General features: G+C 42.7%; 2 protein-coding genes across 2 annotated transcripts in view; both read right to left on the bottom strand.

The window, feature by feature from the left end:
• The window catches only part of LOC115207973 (advillin-like), a 31,640-nt gene extending 20,455 nt beyond the window's left edge, over window positions 1-11,185 (bottom strand). The window contains exons 1-10 of the mRNA XM_029775633.1: window positions 10,844-11,185; window positions 10,276-10,411; window positions 10,099-10,173; window positions 9,632-9,828; window positions 9,205-9,313; window positions 8,981-9,091; window positions 3,128-3,333; window positions 1,206-1,284; window positions 991-1,089; window positions 705-858 (exon numbers count right to left, since the gene is read on the bottom strand). Coding sequence (XP_029631493.1) covers window positions 705-858; window positions 991-1,089; window positions 1,206-1,284; window positions 3,128-3,333; window positions 8,981-9,091; window positions 9,205-9,313; window positions 9,632-9,828; window positions 10,099-10,173; window positions 10,276-10,335 — 1,090 coding nt within the window. The 5' untranslated portion in view covers window positions 10,336-10,411; window positions 10,844-11,185. The remainder of the gene's footprint in view (window positions 1-704; window positions 859-990; window positions 1,090-1,205; window positions 1,285-3,127; window positions 3,334-8,980; window positions 9,092-9,204; window positions 9,314-9,631; window positions 9,829-10,098; window positions 10,174-10,275; window positions 10,412-10,843) is intronic.
• A 1,338-nt stretch (window positions 11,186-12,523) lies between these two features.
• The window catches only part of LOC115207974 (carboxy-terminal domain RNA polymerase II polypeptide A small phosphatase 2), a 43,924-nt gene continuing 36,249 nt past the window's right edge, over window positions 12,524-20,198 (bottom strand). The window contains exons 4-7 of the mRNA XM_029775635.1: window positions 19,542-19,598; window positions 18,467-18,559; window positions 16,925-17,110; window positions 12,524-16,679 (exon numbers count right to left, since the gene is read on the bottom strand). Of these exons, the coding sequence (XP_029631495.1) occupies window positions 16,554-16,679; window positions 16,925-17,110; window positions 18,467-18,559; window positions 19,542-19,598 (462 nt within the window). The 3' untranslated portion in view covers window positions 12,524-16,553. The remainder of the gene's footprint in view (window positions 16,680-16,924; window positions 17,111-18,466; window positions 18,560-19,541; window positions 19,599-20,198) is intronic.

Raw genomic sequence — 20,198 nt, forward strand, 5'->3', positions numbered from 1 at the left:
TCTTCAAAGTAGCCGCCTTGATGACAGCTTTGCACACTCTTGGCATTCTCACAACCAGCTTCACCTGGAATGCTTTTCCAACAGTCTTGAAGGAATTCCCACATATGCTGAGCACTTGTTGGCTGCTTTTCCTTCACTCTGCGGTCAAACTCATCCCAAACCATTTCAATTGGGTTGAGGTTGGGGATTGTGGAGGCCACATATGTTATTTCATAGTTGAAGATCTGACGTTGTTTCAAAGGTACAAATTCAGCATATTTTATACAAGGTTTGTATATGTTGAAAATTGGTTTCAATGATGACAATTCCGTGTTTGACCCTCATTGATAACTTTTGTTTATCAAATGCATTTTCCACGTAGATTACACGTCACAATAAGTTGACAAATTAGGTTGAAACAACGTTGATTCAACCAGTTTGTGCCCAGTGTGATGTAATATATTGTCATTAACTGTTTAATTGTAAAGGCTGGTGGAAATGCTCCTCATAGAAGGTTCTAAGAAGAACCTTTTAAAGATGAAGAGGTTCTTATCAGAACTGTTCAAAGAGGGTTCTAGGAAAAACCTTTAGATAATAAAAGGGTTATTGGCACAACCATTTATAGAGGGTTGTAGGAAGAACCCTTATAGTGGGTTCTAGGTATAACCATTTAGAGTTTTTCTAGTGATTGATTTGCTTCTGTTAACTAACATAGAAACACATACCCACTCTCCCCACATTGTGTGTCTTTCCCAGGCCTACAGTCTGGTCCTTCACACTCCAGCTCTGGAACAGCTGCTTAAAGAGGGCCGACTCGGCCCCGTCATTCACTGTCTCCACGTTGGTGGTGGTGGAGTAGTTCTTCAGCTTAATGAACTCCTGTTCACAGAGGCAGGAGACAGTTTCAGAGTCTTCCCATCAGATACTGCAACTGGTATTTGACACACAAAACTCAACTATGGCTTATTTTTTGTTACAGTATATACAGTATGTGTGATCTCTTGTACCCACCAAAGCTCTGGAAAAGGCAGCCTGTCTCTCGGCCTTGTTGGCTCGCTTCCCCTTCCACACAAAGATCTTCACCCCTCCCTGGTCTAGGAAGTAGCAGTCCTGGAGAAAGATGAAGTCACATGAGGTGATATGTATATTTTGGGAGCCAATAACTCTTTATAAAGCCAATATCAAATTATGTCCGACTTCTACAGTTTGCTGCTCTGCAGACTCACATCATGATTTAACAGGTCCTGAACCAGTGGCCTGGTGGCAACTTCTGTGACTTTCATCTGGCCCTCAGCATCAGACACACTGTTGGGGAAAAGACATACAGTGCATTTGGAAACTATTCATACTCCTTGACTTTTTCCACATTTTGTTACATTACAGCCTTATTCTAAAATTGATTAAATCGTTTTTTCCCCATCAATCTACACGCAATACCCTGTAATGACAAAACAAAAACAGTTTTTTAGACATTTTTGCAAATGTATAAACTGAAATATCACATTTATATTAGTATTCATACCCTTTACTCAGTACTTTGTTGAAGCACCTTTGGCAGAGATTACAGCCTTGAGTCTTCTTGGGTATGACACTGCAAGCTTGGCACACATGTATTTGGGGAGTTTCCCCCATTCTTCTCTGCAGATCCTCTCAAGCTCGGTCAGGTTGGAAGGGGAGCATCTCTGCATAGCTATTTTCAGGTCTCTCCAGAGATGTTCGATCAGGTTCAAGTCCGGGCTCTGGCTGGGCCACTCAAGGACATTCAGAGACTTCTTCCGAAGCCACTCCTGCGTTGTGTGCTTAGGGTCGTTGTTCTGTTGGAAGGTGAACCTTCGCCCCAGTCTGAGGTCCTGAGCACTGGAGCAGGTTTTCATCAAGAATCTCTCTGTACTTTTCTCAGTTCATCTTTCCCTCGATCCTGACTAGTCTCCCAGTCCCTGGCGCTGAAAAACATCCCCACAGCATGATGCTCCCACCACCATGCCTCACTGTAGGGATGGTGCCAGGTTTCCTCCAGACATGACGCTCAGGCCAAAGAGTTCAATCTTGGTTTCATCAGACCAGAGAATCTTGTTTCTCATGGTCTTAGAGTCCTTTAGATGCCTTTTGGCAAACTCCAAGCGGGCTGTCATGTGCCTTCTACTGATGAGTGGCTTCCGTCTGGCCACTCTACCATAACGGTCTGATTGGTGGAGTGTTGCAGAGATGGACGTCCTTCTGGAAGATTCTCCCATCTTCAAAAAGGAACTCTGGAGCTCTGTCAGAGTGACCATCGGGTTCTTGGTCACCTCCTTGACCAAGGCCCTTCACCCATGATTGCTCAGTTTGGCCCGGAGGCCAGCTCTAGAAAGAGCCTTGGTTGTTCCAAACTTCTTCCATTTAAGAATGATGGAGGCCACTGTGTTCTTGGGGACCTTCAATGCCGCAGACATTTTTGGTACTCTTCCCCATTTCTGTGCCTCCACACAATCCTGTCTCGGAGCTCTATGGACAATTCCTTCGACCTCATGGCTTGGTTTTTGCTCTGACATACACTGTCAACTGTGGGACCTTATGTAGACAGGTGTGTGCCTTTCCAAATCATGTCAAATCAATTGAATTTACCACAGGTGGACTCCAATCAAGTTGTAGAAACATCTATTGGATTATCAAAGGAAACAGGATGCACCTGAGCTCAATTTTGAGTCTCATATCAAAGGGTCTGAATACTTATGCAAATATGGTATTTCTGTTTTTAATTATTTATACATTTGCAAAAATTTCAGAAAACCTGTTTTCGCTTTGTCATTATGGGGTTTTGTGTGTAGATTGATGAGGGAAAAAAATATGTATTAATTTGAGAATAAGAATGTAACGTAACAAAATGTGGAAAAAGTGAAAGGGTCTGAATACTTTCCAAATGCACTGTATTTACTAATGAGTAAGTATGATTTAGCCTGAGTGCCAGTCGTGCTATCATGCAAACATGGTTTGGCTTGAAAACTAGCAATGGAATTGGCATGAGCACAAACAGATCTGGGACTAGGCTAAGTATTATATAGAATGAGTATAAAACTTTGTTAAGTTCCACTTTCTTTGCAATAAATGCCTGAGACAATTCAAATAGGGAAAAAGACAGGACATCTGGACATGGTCGTCAGCCACTCACTGGTACAGAGTAAGCTGAGCTTTCTGTTGTTGGTCGGCTGTTTCATCAGGCATTCCATTGAGAAGCTTGGAGGTCCGTTGCCCCAGGATACTAGTAAGGATCTCCATCAGTTTAGAGGAGTTCCCCTCTGTGTCCCCTTCTATCACTCCTATCTCCGCCCGACCCCCTCGCTCCCGGTCCCGAATGTCTTTAGCCAGCAGCATGCCCTAAGAGTCATAGAATGTGAAGTTAGAGGTGCGTGACATGGATTGATTTTCTGTGATTCTAAAATGTTCATTCTAATGTGTTTCTACTAGGGGTCTCTTCAGCCAATCTTTAGGGGAGTGAAGTGGATTTCCCTTCAACTACTCTTGATTTATTGAGCTACCAATGTGGAATTAGCTTCCTTGTGTCACTGGTAGGATGGTAGGTGCAATAAGATTACATTCCCATTGGGCACACACTGATTGAGTCAACCTTGTTTCAACGTCATTTGTCAACGTATTGTGAAGTGGAATCTACGTGGAAAACTCAATTGGATTTGCAAAAAGTCATCACCCAGTACTGTTTTCACGTAATTTCAACTAGCGTTGTAAACATTTAAATCGGGGTAAAACTTAAAAACTTAAATACAATGACTTAACCTGATTAACAGGTTGTTACATCAATTTCATTTCAACATAATCAACAGAACTACAGTTAAGTATTCAGACCCCTTGACTTTTTCCACATTTTGTTACATTACAGCCTTATTCTAAAATGGATGAAATTGTTTTTCCCCCTCATCAATCTACACACAGTACCCAATAATGACAAAGAAAAAATTGTTTTTAGACATTTCTGCAAATGTATTAAAATATATATACACTGCTCAAAAAAATAAAGGGAACACTTAAACAACACAATGTAACTCCAAGTCAATCACACTTCTGTGAAATCAAACTGTCCACTTAGGAAGCAACACTGATTGACAATAAATTTCACACGCTGTTGTGCAAATGGAATAGACAACAGGTGGAAATTATAGGCAATTAGCAAGACACCCCCAATAAAGGAGTGGTTCTGCAGGTGGGGACCACAGACCACTTCTCAGTTCCTATGCTTCCTGGCTGATGTTTTGGTCACTTTTGAATGCTGGCGGTGCTTTCACTCTAGTGGTAGCATGAGATGGAGTCTACAACCCACACAAGTGGCTTAGGTAGTGCAGCTCATCCAGGATGGCACATCAATGCGAGCTGTGGCAAGAAGGTTTGCTGTGTCTGTCAGCGTAGTGTCCAGAGCATGGAGGCGCTACCAGGAGACAGGCCAGTACATCAGGAGACGTGGAGGAGGCCGTAGGAGGGCAACAACCCAGCAGCAGGACTGCTACCTCCGCCTTTGTGCAAGGAGGAGCAGGAGAAGCACTGCCAGAGCCCTGCAAAATGACCTCCAGCAGGCCACAAATGTGCATGTGTCTGCTCAAACGGTCAGAAACAGACTCCATGAGGGTGGTATGAGGGCCCGACGTCCACAGGTGGGGGTTGTGCTTACAGCCCAACACCGTGCAGGACGTTTGGCATTTGCCAGAGAACACCAAGATTGGCAAATTCGCCACTGGCGCCCTGTGCTCTTCACAGATGAAAGCAGGTTCACACTGAGCACGTGACAGACGTGACAGAGTCTGGAGACGCCGTGGAGAACGTTCTGCTGCCTGCAACATCCTCCAGCATGACCGGTTTGGCTGTGGGTCAGTCATGGTGTGGGGTGGCATTTCTTTTGGGGGGCCGCACAGCCCTCCATGTGCTCGCCAGAGGTAGCCTGACTGCCATTTGGTACCGAGATGAGATCCTCAGACCCCTTGTGAGACCATATGCTGGTGCGGTTGGCCCTGGGTTCCTCCTAATGCAAGACAATGCTAGACCTCATGTGGCTGGAGTGTGTCAGCAGTTCCTGCAAGAGGAAGGCATTGATGCTATGGACTGGCCCGCCCGTTCCCCAGACCTGAATCCAATTGAGCACATCTGGGACATCATGTCTCGCTCCATCCACCAACGCCACATTGCACCACAGACTGTCCATGAGTTGGCGGATGCTTTAGTCCAGGTCTGGGAGGAGATCCCTCAGGAGACCATCCGCCACCTCATCAGGAGCATGCCCAGGCGTTGTAGGGAGGTCATACAGGCACGTGGAGGCCACACACACTACTGAGCCTAATTTTGACTTGTTTTAAGGACATTACATCAAAGTTGGATCAGCCTGTAGTGTGGTTTTCCACTTTAATTTTGAGTGTGACTCCAAATCCAGACCTCCATGGGTTGATAAATTGGATTTCCATTGATTATTTTTGTGTGATTTTGTTGTCAGCACATTCAACTATGTAAAGAAAAAAGTATTTAATAAGATTATTTCTTTCATTCAGATCTAGGATGTGTTGTTTAAGTGTTCCCTTTATTTTTTTGAGCAGTGTATATAATTATATATAACATTGACATAGGTATTTAGACCCTTTACTCAGTACTTTGTTGAAGCACGTTTGGCAGCATTTAAGGCCTCAAGTCTTCTTGGGTATGACGCTACAAGCTTGGCACCCCTGTATTTGGGGAGTTTCTCCCATTCTTCTCTGCAGATCCTCTCAAGCTCTGTCAGGTTGGATGGGGAACGTTGCTGCACAGCTATTTTCAGGTCTTTCCAGAGATGTTCGATCAGGTTCAAGTCCGGGCTCTGCCTGGGCCACTCAAGGATATTCCAAGACTTGTCTCGAAGACACTATGTTGTCTTGGCTGTGTGCTTCAGGTCATTGTCCTGTTGGAAGGTGAATCTTCGCCCCAGTCTGAGGTCCTGAGCACTCTGGAGCAGGTTTGCATCAAGGATCTCTCTGTACTTTGCTCATCTTTCTCTCGATCCTGACTAAACTCCCAGTCCCTGCCGCTGAAAAACATCCCCACAGCATGATGCTGCCACCACCATGCTTAACCGTAGGGATGGTGCCAGGTTTCCTCCAGATGTGACGCTTGGCATTCAGGCCAAAGAGTTCAATCTTGGTTTCATCAGACCGGTGAATCTTGTTTCTCATGTTCTGAGTCCTTTAGTTGCCTTTTGGCAAACTCCAAGCAGGCTGTCATGCCTTTTACCGAGAAGTTGCTTCCGTCTGGCCACTCTACCATAAATGCCTGATTGCTGGATTGCTTTAGAGAGATAGTTGACCTTCTGGAAGGTTCTCCCATCTCCACAGAGGAAGTCTGGAGCTCTGTCAGAGTGACCATCGGGTTCTTAGTCTCCTCCCTGTCCAAGGCCCTTCTCCCCCGATTGCTCAGTTTGGTCCGGTGGCCAGCTCTAGGAACAGTCTTGGTGGTTTCAAACTTCTTCCATTTAAGAATGATGGAGGCCACTGTGTTCTTGGGGACCTTCAAGGCTGCAGACATTTTTTGGTACCATTCCCCAGATCTGTGCCTTGACACAATCCTGTCTCGGAGCTCTACGGACAATTACTTCTACCTCATGGCTTGGTTTTTGCTCTGACATGCACTGTCAACTGTGGGACCTTTTATACTGTAGACGTGTGTGCCTTTCCAAATCATGTCAAATCAATTGAATTTACCACAGGATGCACCTGAGCTCAATTTCGAGTCTCATAGCAAAGGGTCTGAATACTTATGTAAATAAAGAATTTCAGTTTCGTTTTTGAATATACATTTGCAAAAGATTCTAAAAACCTGGTTTCGCTTTGTCATTATGGGGTATTGTGTGTAGATTGATGAGGAAAACATTGATTTAATCCATCTAAGAATAAGGCTGTAATGTAAGAAAATGTGGAAAAAGTCAAGGGGTTTCAATACTTTCCGAATGCACTGTATATTGCTATTTCATTTATAATTCCCTTTCACATAAAGTCCCACTAAACCTAACATCTTTACTAAACTTTAGACATGTGATTTACCATACCCGGTTTCAGGGATGGCTAACTCTGGAAATTCCTTTGGTCTCTATTGAGTTAGGTATATCAGCTTCTAATTTTCTTGCACCTTATTTGTGGAACAATCTTCAATATAAATTTGTATTTATATTTTGATGTATATTTTTTGTAATTTCTGTAATTCAGGGCTCATCTGTAAAAGAGACCTTGGTCTCAGTATGACTCCCTGATAAAATAAAGGTTAAATAACAAATACATGTCTGACACTTACAAAATAAATTGACAATAAGAAGCTGTGGGAGCTGTTTTGCTAGACTTCAGTTCAGCTTTTGACATTATCGATCATAATCTTCTGCTGGAAAATATATGCATTATGGCTTTATATCCCCTGCTATATCGTGGATAGAGAGTTACCTGTCTAACAGAACACAGAGGGTGTTCTTTAGTGGAAGCCTCTCCAACATAATCCAGGTAGAGTCGGGCATTCCCCAGGGCAGTTGTCTATGCCCCTTACTAATGACCTGCCACTGGCACTGAGTAAAGCCTGTGTGTCTATGTATGCTGAATACTAAACATTATACGCGTTAACTACCACAGCTCGTGAAATCACTGCCACACTTAACAAAGAACTGCAGTCAGTTTTAGAATGGGTAGCAAGTAATAAGCTAGCACTAAACATTTAAAAAACTAAAAGCATTGTATTTGGGACAAACCATTCACTAAACCCTAAACCTCAACTAAATCTTGTAATGAATAATGTGGAAATTGAGCAAGTTGAGGAGACTAAATTGTCTAAACTGTCATGGTCAAAGCATATTGATGCAATGGTAGCTATGATGGGGAGCGGTCTGTCCATAATAAAGCACTGCTCTGCTATAAACAAAACAAGTCCTACAGGCCCTAGTTTTGTCGCACCTGGACTACTGCCGAGTCATATGGTCAAGTGCCACAAAGAGGGACGTAGGCAAATTACAGTTGGCCCTTAAATATACACACAGAGCTGACATGTTTTGTTTTTTTTACCTTTATTTAACTAGGCAAGTCAGTTAAGAACAAATTCTTATTTTCAATGACGGCCTAGGAACAGTGGGTTAACTGCCTTGTTCAGGGGCAGAACGACAGATTTGTACCTTGCCAGCTCAGGGATTCGAACCTGCAGCCTTTCGGTTACTAGTCCAACGCTCTAACCACTAGGCTACACTGCCGCCCCATACAACAACGACAATCTCTCATGGCTCAAAGTAGATGAGAGATTGACTGCATCACTACTTGTCTGTTCAAACGACTAGCACACAGCTCAGACACCCATGCATACCCCACAAGACATGCCACCAGGGGTCTCTTCACAGTCCCCAAGTCCAGAACAGACTCCAGGAAACTCACAGTGCTACACAGAGCCAGGACTACATGGAATTCTATTCTACATCAAGTAACTCATGCAAGCAGTAAAATCTGATAAAAAAAACGGGTAAAACTACACCTTATGGAACAACACGGACTGTGAAGAGAGACACACACACAGGCAAACACGCATAAACACACACGCTAACACTCGCACTCTACGCACCTGTACAGTACATTGTAATATTGTTGCATGGTGGTATTATACTGTATGTAGTGGTGTAATGATGTTATATGATGTACTGTTTAATTTTTCTATGCAATTTCAACATATACATAGTTCTGTTGATTATGTTGAAACTAAATCGATATAACAACCTGTTAGCCAGGTTAAGTCATTGTATTTATGTAAAGGTTTTATTCTAATTTCAATGTTTACAGTGCTGGTTGAAATGAGATGAAAATGGATGACTTTTCACTGATTGATGACTTTTTCAAAATACAAATGTGTTTTCCACGTAGATTCCACATCACAATAGGTTGACAAATGACGTTGAAACAACACTGATTCAACTAGTGTGGGTTGACTTTACTGTTGGTGCACTCCTTGAGAACAGCATTTGCACAGATCATTACCGTACCTTGAGCCTCTCCTGTCTGTTGCTCTCTGGTCCATTCCACTGAATGATGGTCTTACCAGAGTCCAACAGAAAGACATCCCCAAGATTGAAGCTTTCCCAGCTCATCTCTACCTACAGTATGCAGGAAATTGGGCCAGATAAATTACAAGTAAAATTTCAGGCATTTTCAGAGGCACTTCCTGTTGTGTTACACAGAATGACTTCCCCCTGTATGTGTTTCTCACCTCCATGGCGCTTATCCTTTTCTTCCCTTTCACATGCAGCAGTCTCTGGATGTCATAACTGTTAGTCTCTGTGTGTCTCATTCCTGACGCCACCCCGCCCTTCTTATAGCTGTAAGGGGCAAAGAGGTAAGTAGGCTATACAATCAATCTCTTGCTTTTATTACAGTGCAAGGTTATATATATATCAAATCAAATTTTATTTGTCACATGCACTAAATATGCACATGCACTAAATACAACAGGTGCAGGCCTCCATTGATAACTATGCTCATTTGCCCAAACTACACCCACAGAAGAATTACCCTCAGTGCTTCAGAATAAGATCAGAATGAGAATACTGAAGAGAATGTAATGATGAGATTGCTCTCTCTCTCTGTAAGCCTATTAGGTTAATGTGGCTCCCTAGCTGCTCTGCAGATAGACCTACATGACCCCTTGTTTGAAGTATCCTCGGAAGGCATCAGACTCATAGTTCTGGACCTCACGGTGCTGGACAGGCCCTGATCCCAGGAACTCATCCAGCTGGATGGTGTAGACGGCGGCCGCACCCTGTTCATCCTGACTGGACTGGGAGCCGATCCAGTAGTGGATGTCATAGATCAGAGAGCTGCCCACTTTCTGGGTCTGAGACAGACAGGGGGAGATAGAGAGAGAGATGGGGGGGAGACAAAAAGCATGGAGGGAGAGGCAGACAGACAAAAAGACAGAGATGGAAAGAGGAAACATCACATAGAGCATTGATAATCATGTAACACAGACTCCAAAGCAAACATAATCTATACAGCAAACGCACTGATTCACTCCAGGGCATTTAGCTAAGTCATAACTCCCTAATTCAACAAATGAATGTGCTGACATGACACCTCTGATAAGTATCATGGCCCCAGGACTCACAGAGAGTAGGATGTAGCAGTCACCCTCGTAGAAATTGCCAAGGGATTTTTCAGGGACTTGCACAAGCTCCATTTTCTAGGAGGACAAAGAAATGCAGACGTCTGTCGTTTTCACCAGCGACTGTGAATACACACCCTGATCAATTTTAAATAATATACTGACTGACAGCCGCTTTACCTCGATTCGCCAGATTATAATCCCAGGATTGTGGGTTACTGCTCTGAATGTGTACTCCATGTTTCTCAGATTCAGGCAATCTCAATCTGATGTTGGAAAGAAAAGAGTTCCTTGGCCCACCTCCTGGTTTTGGACCCTGGAAGGAGTAAATCGTTAACCACTGAAACAAATTGCAATTATCTAAAACCGGAGGTTATTGAGATGGATATTAAAAGGACTTCAATATCCATTTCAGGATTACTGGAGGCTTACTGCAGAACTAATGTATTTACATCATAAACCGGTTGGACTGCGTGTTGTCGGAAGAAGAGAAAGAAGCATTCAAAAGCACTGCATTGCTGTTGACACCCACTACTATGCGTTTGATTCAGTCAATCTCACAAAGTTCACGGCATACTGTATTTTACTGTTCTGATAGTCAGAGATGTGTATGCCTCAGCCCTCTGACCATTAACTCCATCGATCCAGCCACAAAACATCCTTAATCTCTCCTTTCAAATCCCATCATGAAACTCAGTGAGCCACTGTCTGAAATCACGAGGGCAGCTATGATCAAGTCAAATAGTACCTTGAGTTGATGCTGCGGAGACAGAAGACAAGTGTGTCCAGCTAGAGAGTTGCTTGCTTGTAGGAGTAAGTGTCTCTGTGTGTGTCTAGATGGTTCTTCCGTTGACTCAAGGTTGGACACAGCAGTACAACCCTCAGGAGAGAACCAGACGACTTAGGGATGTCACTGGGGCATCAAAGCATCCTTCTCCTCTTCCTCCCCCTGGCCCTCGTCCCCTGAGAGATTTGCCTGAGTTTGCATGTTCCAGGACCTCCTATCGCTCCGTCCAATCGCTGATTAGAGAAAGGGAAAGATACACAAACCAGCAGGCAAATGAAGATAAAGCAGACACGACTCCTATTCAAAAGACCACAGGCTGAAAAGACACTTTAGTGGTAGTGGTGGTGGGACTGTGTGAGGGAGGGGGGAGTGGAGGGGGAGAGAAAGAAAGGGAGGGAGGGGGAGTAGTTAAAACCCTCCCTTTGCCAGGAAATGGATCTGGCTGTATTGGAAGGAAGCCACAGAGCTATGGATTTTTAGTTAAATTATGTACTGCACATAGGGTGGACCACTGATGCTTTAATGCAGTTGCTGCCTATAATAATCATGCATTAGAAGGTCTTAACGGCCACCCCCTGTAGAGGCCTATACTGTAGGAGAGAATCTCACATGATGCCACATTGCTATGTGACATTCACTCTACATTGATTATGTTTCGAATGGTGTTATTGATTTTCAACATCAGGATGCTCTCACTGGATGTCCTTACTGACAAATCTAGCTGCACTCTAAAAGTACCTTTCCATGAAATCTGATGATTCATGCCAGACATACGGAGGGAGTCTGAAAGGTTTAATCAAGAACTCAAAAGTGTCTTTCTCAACCTTGTTGGACGCATCACACAAATACTGGGGGCCCTTACCAGCCTGCGAAGTTTGACAGGCAAATGACTTGTGTTGAAGAAGTGTACAAAATGCTAAGGACATCACACACCCATATATTTTGGACACGGTGTCAGTCACAGTTTGCTACCTCACCGTTAATGCAAACAATTTCAGAGGAACATGAAAAACTACAGCAGTGGTCTGTTGTGTTCTCAGGGAAAACCCTACAGAATGGAAATAATGCACAAACCACACACCCAGGCAAGATTAGTGAAATATGAAAGGATTAGTTAACACCCAGGGAAGGAGCCACATCTACCCATGCTGACCTCTGTGATTGATAGGATGTGATCAGAATGATCCAATCTCAGTACGCCCCACCTCTGCCCTGGCTATTTCCCAAATCTAGTTAAGGCTCCATTTTTTTTTTACGTGGCCATTGATGGACAGGGCTTTGTCCGAACACAGTGGACAGCCGATACATAACATCACATATTATGTCATAACATAATTACTCTCCCTTAAAGCCTCTGATTGCATCCCAAACGCCATCCTATTCCCAACAGTGCACTACTTTGGACCAAACCACTATGGTCCCTAGTCAAAAGTAGTGTACTATATAGGGAAAAGGGTGCCATTTGGGGTGCTTACTCTGAATTTGACTTTCTGATTCTACTATATTGTTTGTGGAATGCAAATCTCTTTGTGATTGGGCATTGAGGTTTGGGTATGTTTGTTTGGTGTGTGTGTAGCAAGGTGAATGAATGTGTTACTGCTCTCTGGAAATGCGGACATATATACACTACAGTAGACAAACTCACTATAATCAATGTTTTTATTCCATCTTTGAAAAACAATTTTCAGAATTGCTAGTTTAACAAAAAAGCCCCAAAAAATATAATGCAGGAATCTTACGTTAAAGTTTTCAGAAAATAGCTGTAAAAAACATATTTTCAGGAGTAAAGTTCCCACTGGGCACATACTGGTTGAATCAACGTTGTTTCCATGTAATTTCAACAAAATTACATTGAACCAATGTGGAATTGACGTCTGTGCCCAGTGGGTTGATCATTTTTGCATTATACTGTATGTATTTCTGTAACTCCTTCTGCATAGTTTCTGTGTAAAATCAGCAGTTTGTTCATGGTACACAAATCCTGACCCAACCACACAATCAACCCATTAAAGAGTCCAGTTAACAAAAAAATCTAAAATGGGAAAATAATTTGATCCAAACAGAACTTACTTGCTGAAATTGTTTTCATCACTTATCAGAAAATACTACATTGGTCACCATGACAATCTATTCAATAGATTGATCAATAGACATACAGGCATCAATAGATTGTACCCTCTGAATCATACCTCATTTTGTTCTGACCGTTGGTTGGCATCTAAGAAGCCGCACAGTAAGTAAACCAACTGAACACTTAAAATAAAGAGATTGCAGAAAGATCTCCATATATGTTGGAAATGACAAAATAATCAGAATAGGAATAATTCATGTCCAAAACAAGAGAACACAAAGCTTTTTAGAGCTATATTTCAATCCATTATTTGTTTGTAATATTTCATATAAAAAAGAAAAGAATTACCAAGTACCAAGAATGATTTACTTTTATTCTTTTTACAATTGGACTGTTTAGGACAAACTAATTTCATGGACATAACACTCCAGTTCTTTACATTCTTTCTCTCCAGGACTTTGAGAAAATAAAATGTATATGTGGAAGATAAAATCAATAGTACGATTTCAATTATAATTGCATCATTCCGATGCATAGGAACAATGGGATCATGAAATCTTGTATTTATTTCTCACTTAAGAGTAAACTATATTTGAATCAAACACAGGACATTTCTGAAGTCGCATTTGTTGAGGGCCATAGCATGCATTTCATAGACGTTACATATTACCTCACAATCATAGACGATAAACTTTCTCCTGAAACCATGATCCATAACATGACTGTAATTAGGGTTTGACATGTCACCTCTGATTTGAATGTCAATATCTTTCACTACATTTAGTAATTTCATGTCAGCAGACATTTTGACTGAATATAGCAGGTATCATGTAGGCCTCTTTTACCTATTCACCATTACTGAGAGTGAAGTGCTGCATGTTTAATGCAACAAGACTGGTTCTTTTGACTAGAAGAAGGGAAACTGACGCAAGAATGCTTTAATTAAAATTGTAGTGTGAATATTTGGTGCCCCCACCCCTCCCCTCCTACAACCCACCTCCACAAAATAAAAGTGTTGAGCTTTGGTAAATACTGATGTCTATGACCCCACTTTACCTTTCGTGTTTCAGACATAACAATAACACAGTCAGGTCACACCTTGTGCACCCTCCACCACATCCCACCACCAGAAGACAAAACTTAACATCCTAATCAACTGACAAAAGAAGAGGATTCTTGTGCGTCCCAAAAGGCAATCTATTCCCTATATAGTGCACTGCCAAGCGGTTAGAGCGTTAGGCCAGTCACTGAAAGGTTGTTGGTTCGAATACCCGAACCGGCAATGCGAGAAATTTGTCGATGTGCCTTTGAGTAAGGCACTTAACCCTAATTTGCTCCAGGAGCACCGTACAACTATGGCTGACCTTGTAAAACAACACATTTCACTGTACCTATCCGGTGTATGTGACAATAAAACCTTTTTTACTTTTGACCAAAGCCCATAGTTCTGGTCAAAGGTAGTGCACTATATATAGAATAGAGTGCCATTTGCAATGCAGCCAGGGATTAACACGCTTATAAATATCTACAGAACACATGACAAACATGGAGTAAATACATTACTCTGACAGTATGGATGTGGGGTCCACAACATTAAAACACACTGCCCTTTCTTTGAATCCCAATGAAACAGCGGAGTAGGATCACTTGGCAAAGAGCGATTTGTTGATTACTCAATTTCAGACCAACACTAGAGACAGGTCATCAGTTGTAAAATTGTAAAATGAAAAAGGGGGATGATGGAGACCCTTGATGCTTTATTCCAAAGCTTTCAACGCAGAAAGAAACCTTAGGCACTTCATAGAGTGTAATAGTATATGGCGGTGCTTTATCTTGTGAATAAAACAACCACAAAACAAATCTCTTTGGGATACAGTGGCTAGTCAGGATTGGGCATGTCTGTGTGTGCTTACAGTTACAATTTGAGCAATAGAACATATCTTGCTAAATCAATCCAGCTTTTGCCACCACAAAACCACTGCCACCCCACAATGTGTACAACACCTAAGATGTCAGTGATAGTACTGTAGAACTTCTAGAACAGGCAATAACGCAAAGAGAATTTGTAAAACACATACTTTTACTTCTCAGTAATGTCGTTTTTTTACAAACCGAAATATCTGACCTTAAATAGGATACATTTTAAAATAGTAAAAGTTGAGTGGAAATGACTTGGCAAATTATGGATAAAGGGCAACCGGTAGGGGGTAAACTAGTGTGCATTGTGTTCACTCTTAGCAGCCTACTTATCACAAGTCCCTCACGTGACCCAAATATGGCACCCAGAAGGTTTGACACAAAATGTAACAAAAAGGCCTCGGTTTAACCAATATGGCATCCTTAGCAGACTAAACACCAGCAGAGAATCACTCCAAATTTGCTACCGAACTTTAAAGTCTAAATTAGTCTGTTCAAAGGGCATTTTTTTTAAAAGAGGGTTCCAAAAATGTTGGGAAACCAGCTCAAGTGTCCTGTACCTGAAGCATCTCAGGGTGAATCTGCATAAAGAGGCAGGGTTTATGTTACAGCCCTGCCTTTACACGATGGTGTGACCCTTGGTTTGTAATGGTCCCTATTGGCCGAGGATTAGGTTATCTTCAGCTAATGAGAATGGAGGATTTCATGTAAATACAACATACACAGAGGCTGTTAACGTATGGCTGTTCTTCCTCAACATCCAAGACATTACAAAAGTCATCTACACTTCTTACCATATCAAACATTTAAAAGACATCTTAAAAATGTATAGAAAACCTAACAATTGAAAAAGAACAATGTTCTGGAAGGAACGCAATTTTTTCTTTCTTTAAAAACAAAACCAAAACAGATTTAATAAATGTTTCTTTTCAGAAGGCACAAAGATGGAGATCCCTTGCTCCCCATGTAAGGTCTGCTCAAATGAGGTCATGACATATGTCATGTCATGTCATGCACTGTAATGTCATGTCATGTCATGTCATGCTGGCCTTGGATCAGAAAGACCACTGGGTTTAGCTTTTAAAATTAATTTCCTGAAGGACTCAATCCATTCAGGAGAAACTTCCTTAAAAACCGCCTTTATACAGGCTGTTGTACTAAGAAATGGAAATTAAAATCACTATGTGGTTTTTGTAGTTTCCTTGCAATGCTTTAGAGTCCCCCTTCAAAGTGTTTGTACAGAGATTATTGTCGAAGCAGAGAGGTTGTGTGTACAGTCAATTGTTTTGTGTCGCAATTAGTACTATAAAATCTAAGTCTCGTTTTTGGAGAAACAAAGATCTGGCCAGTCCGTTTAAATGATTGGAGTACTACTTTGTGTTTGAGTACATTTAAAATTAGAAAAGAGTGAGCCACTTTGCATTGTGTTTGTTGGATTTTTTCCAGAACAGCAGTTTTGCAGCACCAGCTAACATACTGAGGAGGAGGATAGTAGGAACAGTGGACAGCCGTCCAGACACACAGTTCAGGGGCCAAACAAACACACTGCCGAGTGTGTGTCTAGGATACTAACACCGCACACAGTGTGTGTATGTAAGTAAGGTTTGGTCTTTTTCCATCGGTTGATGGGTGTGGTCTGGCTGGGAGGGGGAGATTCTGGCTTGTAAGAGGGGGTGTGTCGTGTCAGGGGGCCCGTAGCTGCTGCAGTTTGGCATAGACGTCTTCCGCCTCACTCAGCTCTTCAAAGACGGGCAGGAGGCTCAGCAGCTCTGTGTCCTCCAGGTCGTCAAACCAGGACACCACAGGCACCTGAGGACACACACATAGATTAAAACATTTGACATTTTAGAGAAATTAGGCTATTAATTAAGGAAATAAACTTTTCAGTGATTTCCACAGTTTAAAACACACATTCAGAAAATAAAAAAACGGGCATGATGGCATCAAATAGCTCCTTGCTTAAACTAGAAGATCACCTCAGTGATTCTACATTGGGACAGGCCTGTAAGGCCTTTGGTGAGACAGTAAAGCTCAGGCTGGACAGCAGCACTCACAGCATTCTCAGGGTGGAAGATGTAGGAGGCGGGGGAGTTGTCCAGGATGAGGGTCTTGTTGAGCTGGCGGCCCAGGCGGCTCAGGTCCTTGACATAGCAGCCCTGATGGAACACACAGGACTCCCGAAAGAGACGCGTCCGGAACACACCACACTGATCTAGAAGGTCGGTCACTGGGTCTGCATACTGCAGGGGAGACGGGGGAAGGAGATGGAGAGAAAAAGAAAGGTAGAGAGGGCAGAGAGTAGGATGTATGGGGAGAGTGGTATGAGAGTAGGACAGAGAGTAGGATGTATGGGGAGAGTGGTATGAGAGTAGGACAGAGAGTAGGATGTATGGGGAGAGTGGTATGAGAGTAGGACAGAGAGTAGGATGTATGGGGAGAGTGGTATGAGAGTAGGACAGAGAGTAGGATGTATGGGGAGAGTGGTATGAGAGTAGGACAGAGAGTAGGATGTATGGGGAGAGTGGTATGAGAGTAGGACAGAGAGTAGGATGTATGGGGAGAGTGGTATGAGAGTAGGACAGAGAGTAGGATGTATGGGGAGAGTGGTATGAGAGTAGGACAGAGAGTAGGATGTATGGGGAGAGTGGTATGAGAGTAGGACAGAGAGTAGGATGTATGGGGAGAGTGGTATGAGAGTAGGACAGAGAGTAGGATGTATGGGGAGAGTGGTATGAGAGTAGGACAGAGAGTAGGATGTATGGGGAGAGTGGTATGAGAGTAGGACAGAGAGTAGGATGTATGGGGAGAGTGGTATGAGAGTAGGACAGAGAGTAGGATGTATGGGGAGAGTGGTATGAGAGTAGGACAGAGAGTAGGATGTATGGGGAGAGTGGTATGAGAGTAGGACAGAGAGTAGGATGTATGGGGAGAGTGGTATGAGAGTAGGACAGAGAGTAGGATGTATGGGGAGAGTGGTATGAGAGTAGGACAGAGAGTAGGATGTATGGGGAGAGTGGTATGAGAGTAGGACAGAGAGTAGGATGTATGGGGAGAGTGGTATGAGAGTAGGACAGAGAGTAGGATGTATGGGGAGAGTGGTATGAGAGTAGGACAGAGAGTAGGATGTATGGGGAGAGTGGTATGAGAGTAGGACAGAGAGTAGGATGTATGGGGAGAGTGGTATGTTGGGTGGTACAGACGAGTTGAAGGGATACTTTGGGATTTTGGCAATGAGGCCATTTATCTACTTCCACAGAGTTGGATGAACTCGAGGATACCATTTTTATGTCTCTGCGGCAGTTTGAAGTTAATTGCTAACTAGCACAAGCGCAATTGCTAACTAACTAACGCTAGTTAGCATTGGCTCGCAACATTACCTCTAACTTCCTTCATACTGGACAGAGACTTAAAATTGGTATCCACAAGTTCATCCAACTCTGGGGAAGTAGATAAAGGGCCTCATTGCCAAAAAACAGAAGTATCCCTTTAACAATGCTGGAATTGCTACGTTTTCAAGAGCTATATCTCATCGCCACCAGGTGGAGCAAATGGTATAAGCACCAGTTAATTTTCCAAAACAGTAAAAGCAATGTTACCTTTGCAAGACTTGCAGTGAAGAGAACACACTCAAACAGCTCTCCCATCCTTTGGAGGAACTCGTCTACATGTGGCCTCTTCAGGACAAAAACCTGGGACACATCACAGCACGGTTATAAGCATCTGGCTAGGAGAATCAAATACAGCTATCTAGCAGCGACCATCTATGAACACTAGTCTATGGACTAACTAACTGACTGGAGCAACTTCACACAACTCCAGTCCGTAAGGACCACAGTATCTATTGATCTGCAATCTGATCAAAGTTATTCACTGGCTACAGAGTTGACTCACCTGGCTTAACAAGCTTAATGTGTTGGCTAACTGAAAAGGCAACAGTGAAAAGAAAACAGAGGCTAGTGAGCACAAGTGGATCCATCTTTCATCCATTCAACAACCTGGTTCAACATTTTAGAAAAGAAAAGAAAGCCAACATATAAAAAAAACTGAACAGGAAGGTTAAAAAAGGGTTAAACATTTACTGAATACAATGGAGGCCTGCCTCCCTGTTTGGTCTGCCTGCTTTTTCCTACTCATTCCGTCTGTGGGTCAGGGAATGCGTCCAAGCGTCTGTCGGTGTGGTCGTTCCAGAGGGTGTGTTGGAAGTTGGCAGCCGCCTCCTGAAACAAGTAATCGAGAATAGGCCGTGCTGGCGGGAACCAGCCTATCCTGGATTACTTGAATCAGGCCGAAGCCAGAGAGCTTTGGCTAGTGTCCCACGGCGAGGAGGCCATTGTGGGGTGAGGGAGCCCTCGCTGACCCCTGGCTTAACTGTACTATACAGCTTTAACAGTTTTACAATTGATACATATGTAGCTATGACTTCTACAATAACTACAAAGTAAATCCATCTTGATCATGGAAAAGAACACATTTATACAACACTTTTGATTTCAAATTTGATTTCATGTACTAACGTTAAATGTGTTCAATTTCCGAAGCAGTTGTACTTCTCTAATGGGCTGCAATAGCTAAACATAAACACTGGGAGGCTGATTATTTGAATTTGTCCGATGGAGTATATACACACAATACATGTGTGTTGATCTGAATGTCATAGTCATTGTAAGTTACCTGGTGTGTTGTTCCTTCAATCTCCACAGGTACAATGAAGTCAGCATTACTGATGGGCTACAGGATCAGAAAAGGACAACCATTTACCATAATCAGTTTTCAAATCCAATAAAACCAGTTGCAGTGAAATGCAAAAAGACAAAAGTATACATTAACTACAAAAGTTAGATATTCTGTAATCTCCAGTGAGCAGATTCTGCGTGTAGACCGAGAGAATCTGCCAGGACTGAATGGGATGCGTGAGATCTGAGCAGCTTCGCCTTGAGTGCTTTGTGTGTGTGCCCACACGGACCAGAAGAGGAGGGGCTTTGACTGAGAGTTTCCTTTTGTGAGGGTGGAGACTTTGTTTTTGTCAGAACTCTTAATTTCTAACAAGTAAAACACAAAAGTTAAATCACACAGCTGACCAACTAACACAAGGTTTTAATTCCGGGCTAACAGAGATGATATAGTCTGATAAAAACGCATCTAAAATCATAGTCAAGTTTTAAATGAGGAAAAAAACAAAGCACTCCCCCCCACCAAAAGCAGTTGAAATCATGCCCAATCAAGAGAAACATGTAAACTAGGGGGGATATGTGCAACAGTGGTCTCTTTGCCAGTGACCAATGTTTTGTTGATGAATGTGTTTACAGCATCACCATCTCCTCTTTCACT

The sequence above is a fragment of the Salmo trutta genome, chromosome 14 (genome assembly GCF_901001165.1).
Source record: "Salmo trutta chromosome 14, fSalTru1.1, whole genome shotgun sequence".
Taxonomy (NCBI): domain Eukaryota; kingdom Metazoa; phylum Chordata; class Actinopteri; order Salmoniformes; family Salmonidae; genus Salmo; species Salmo trutta.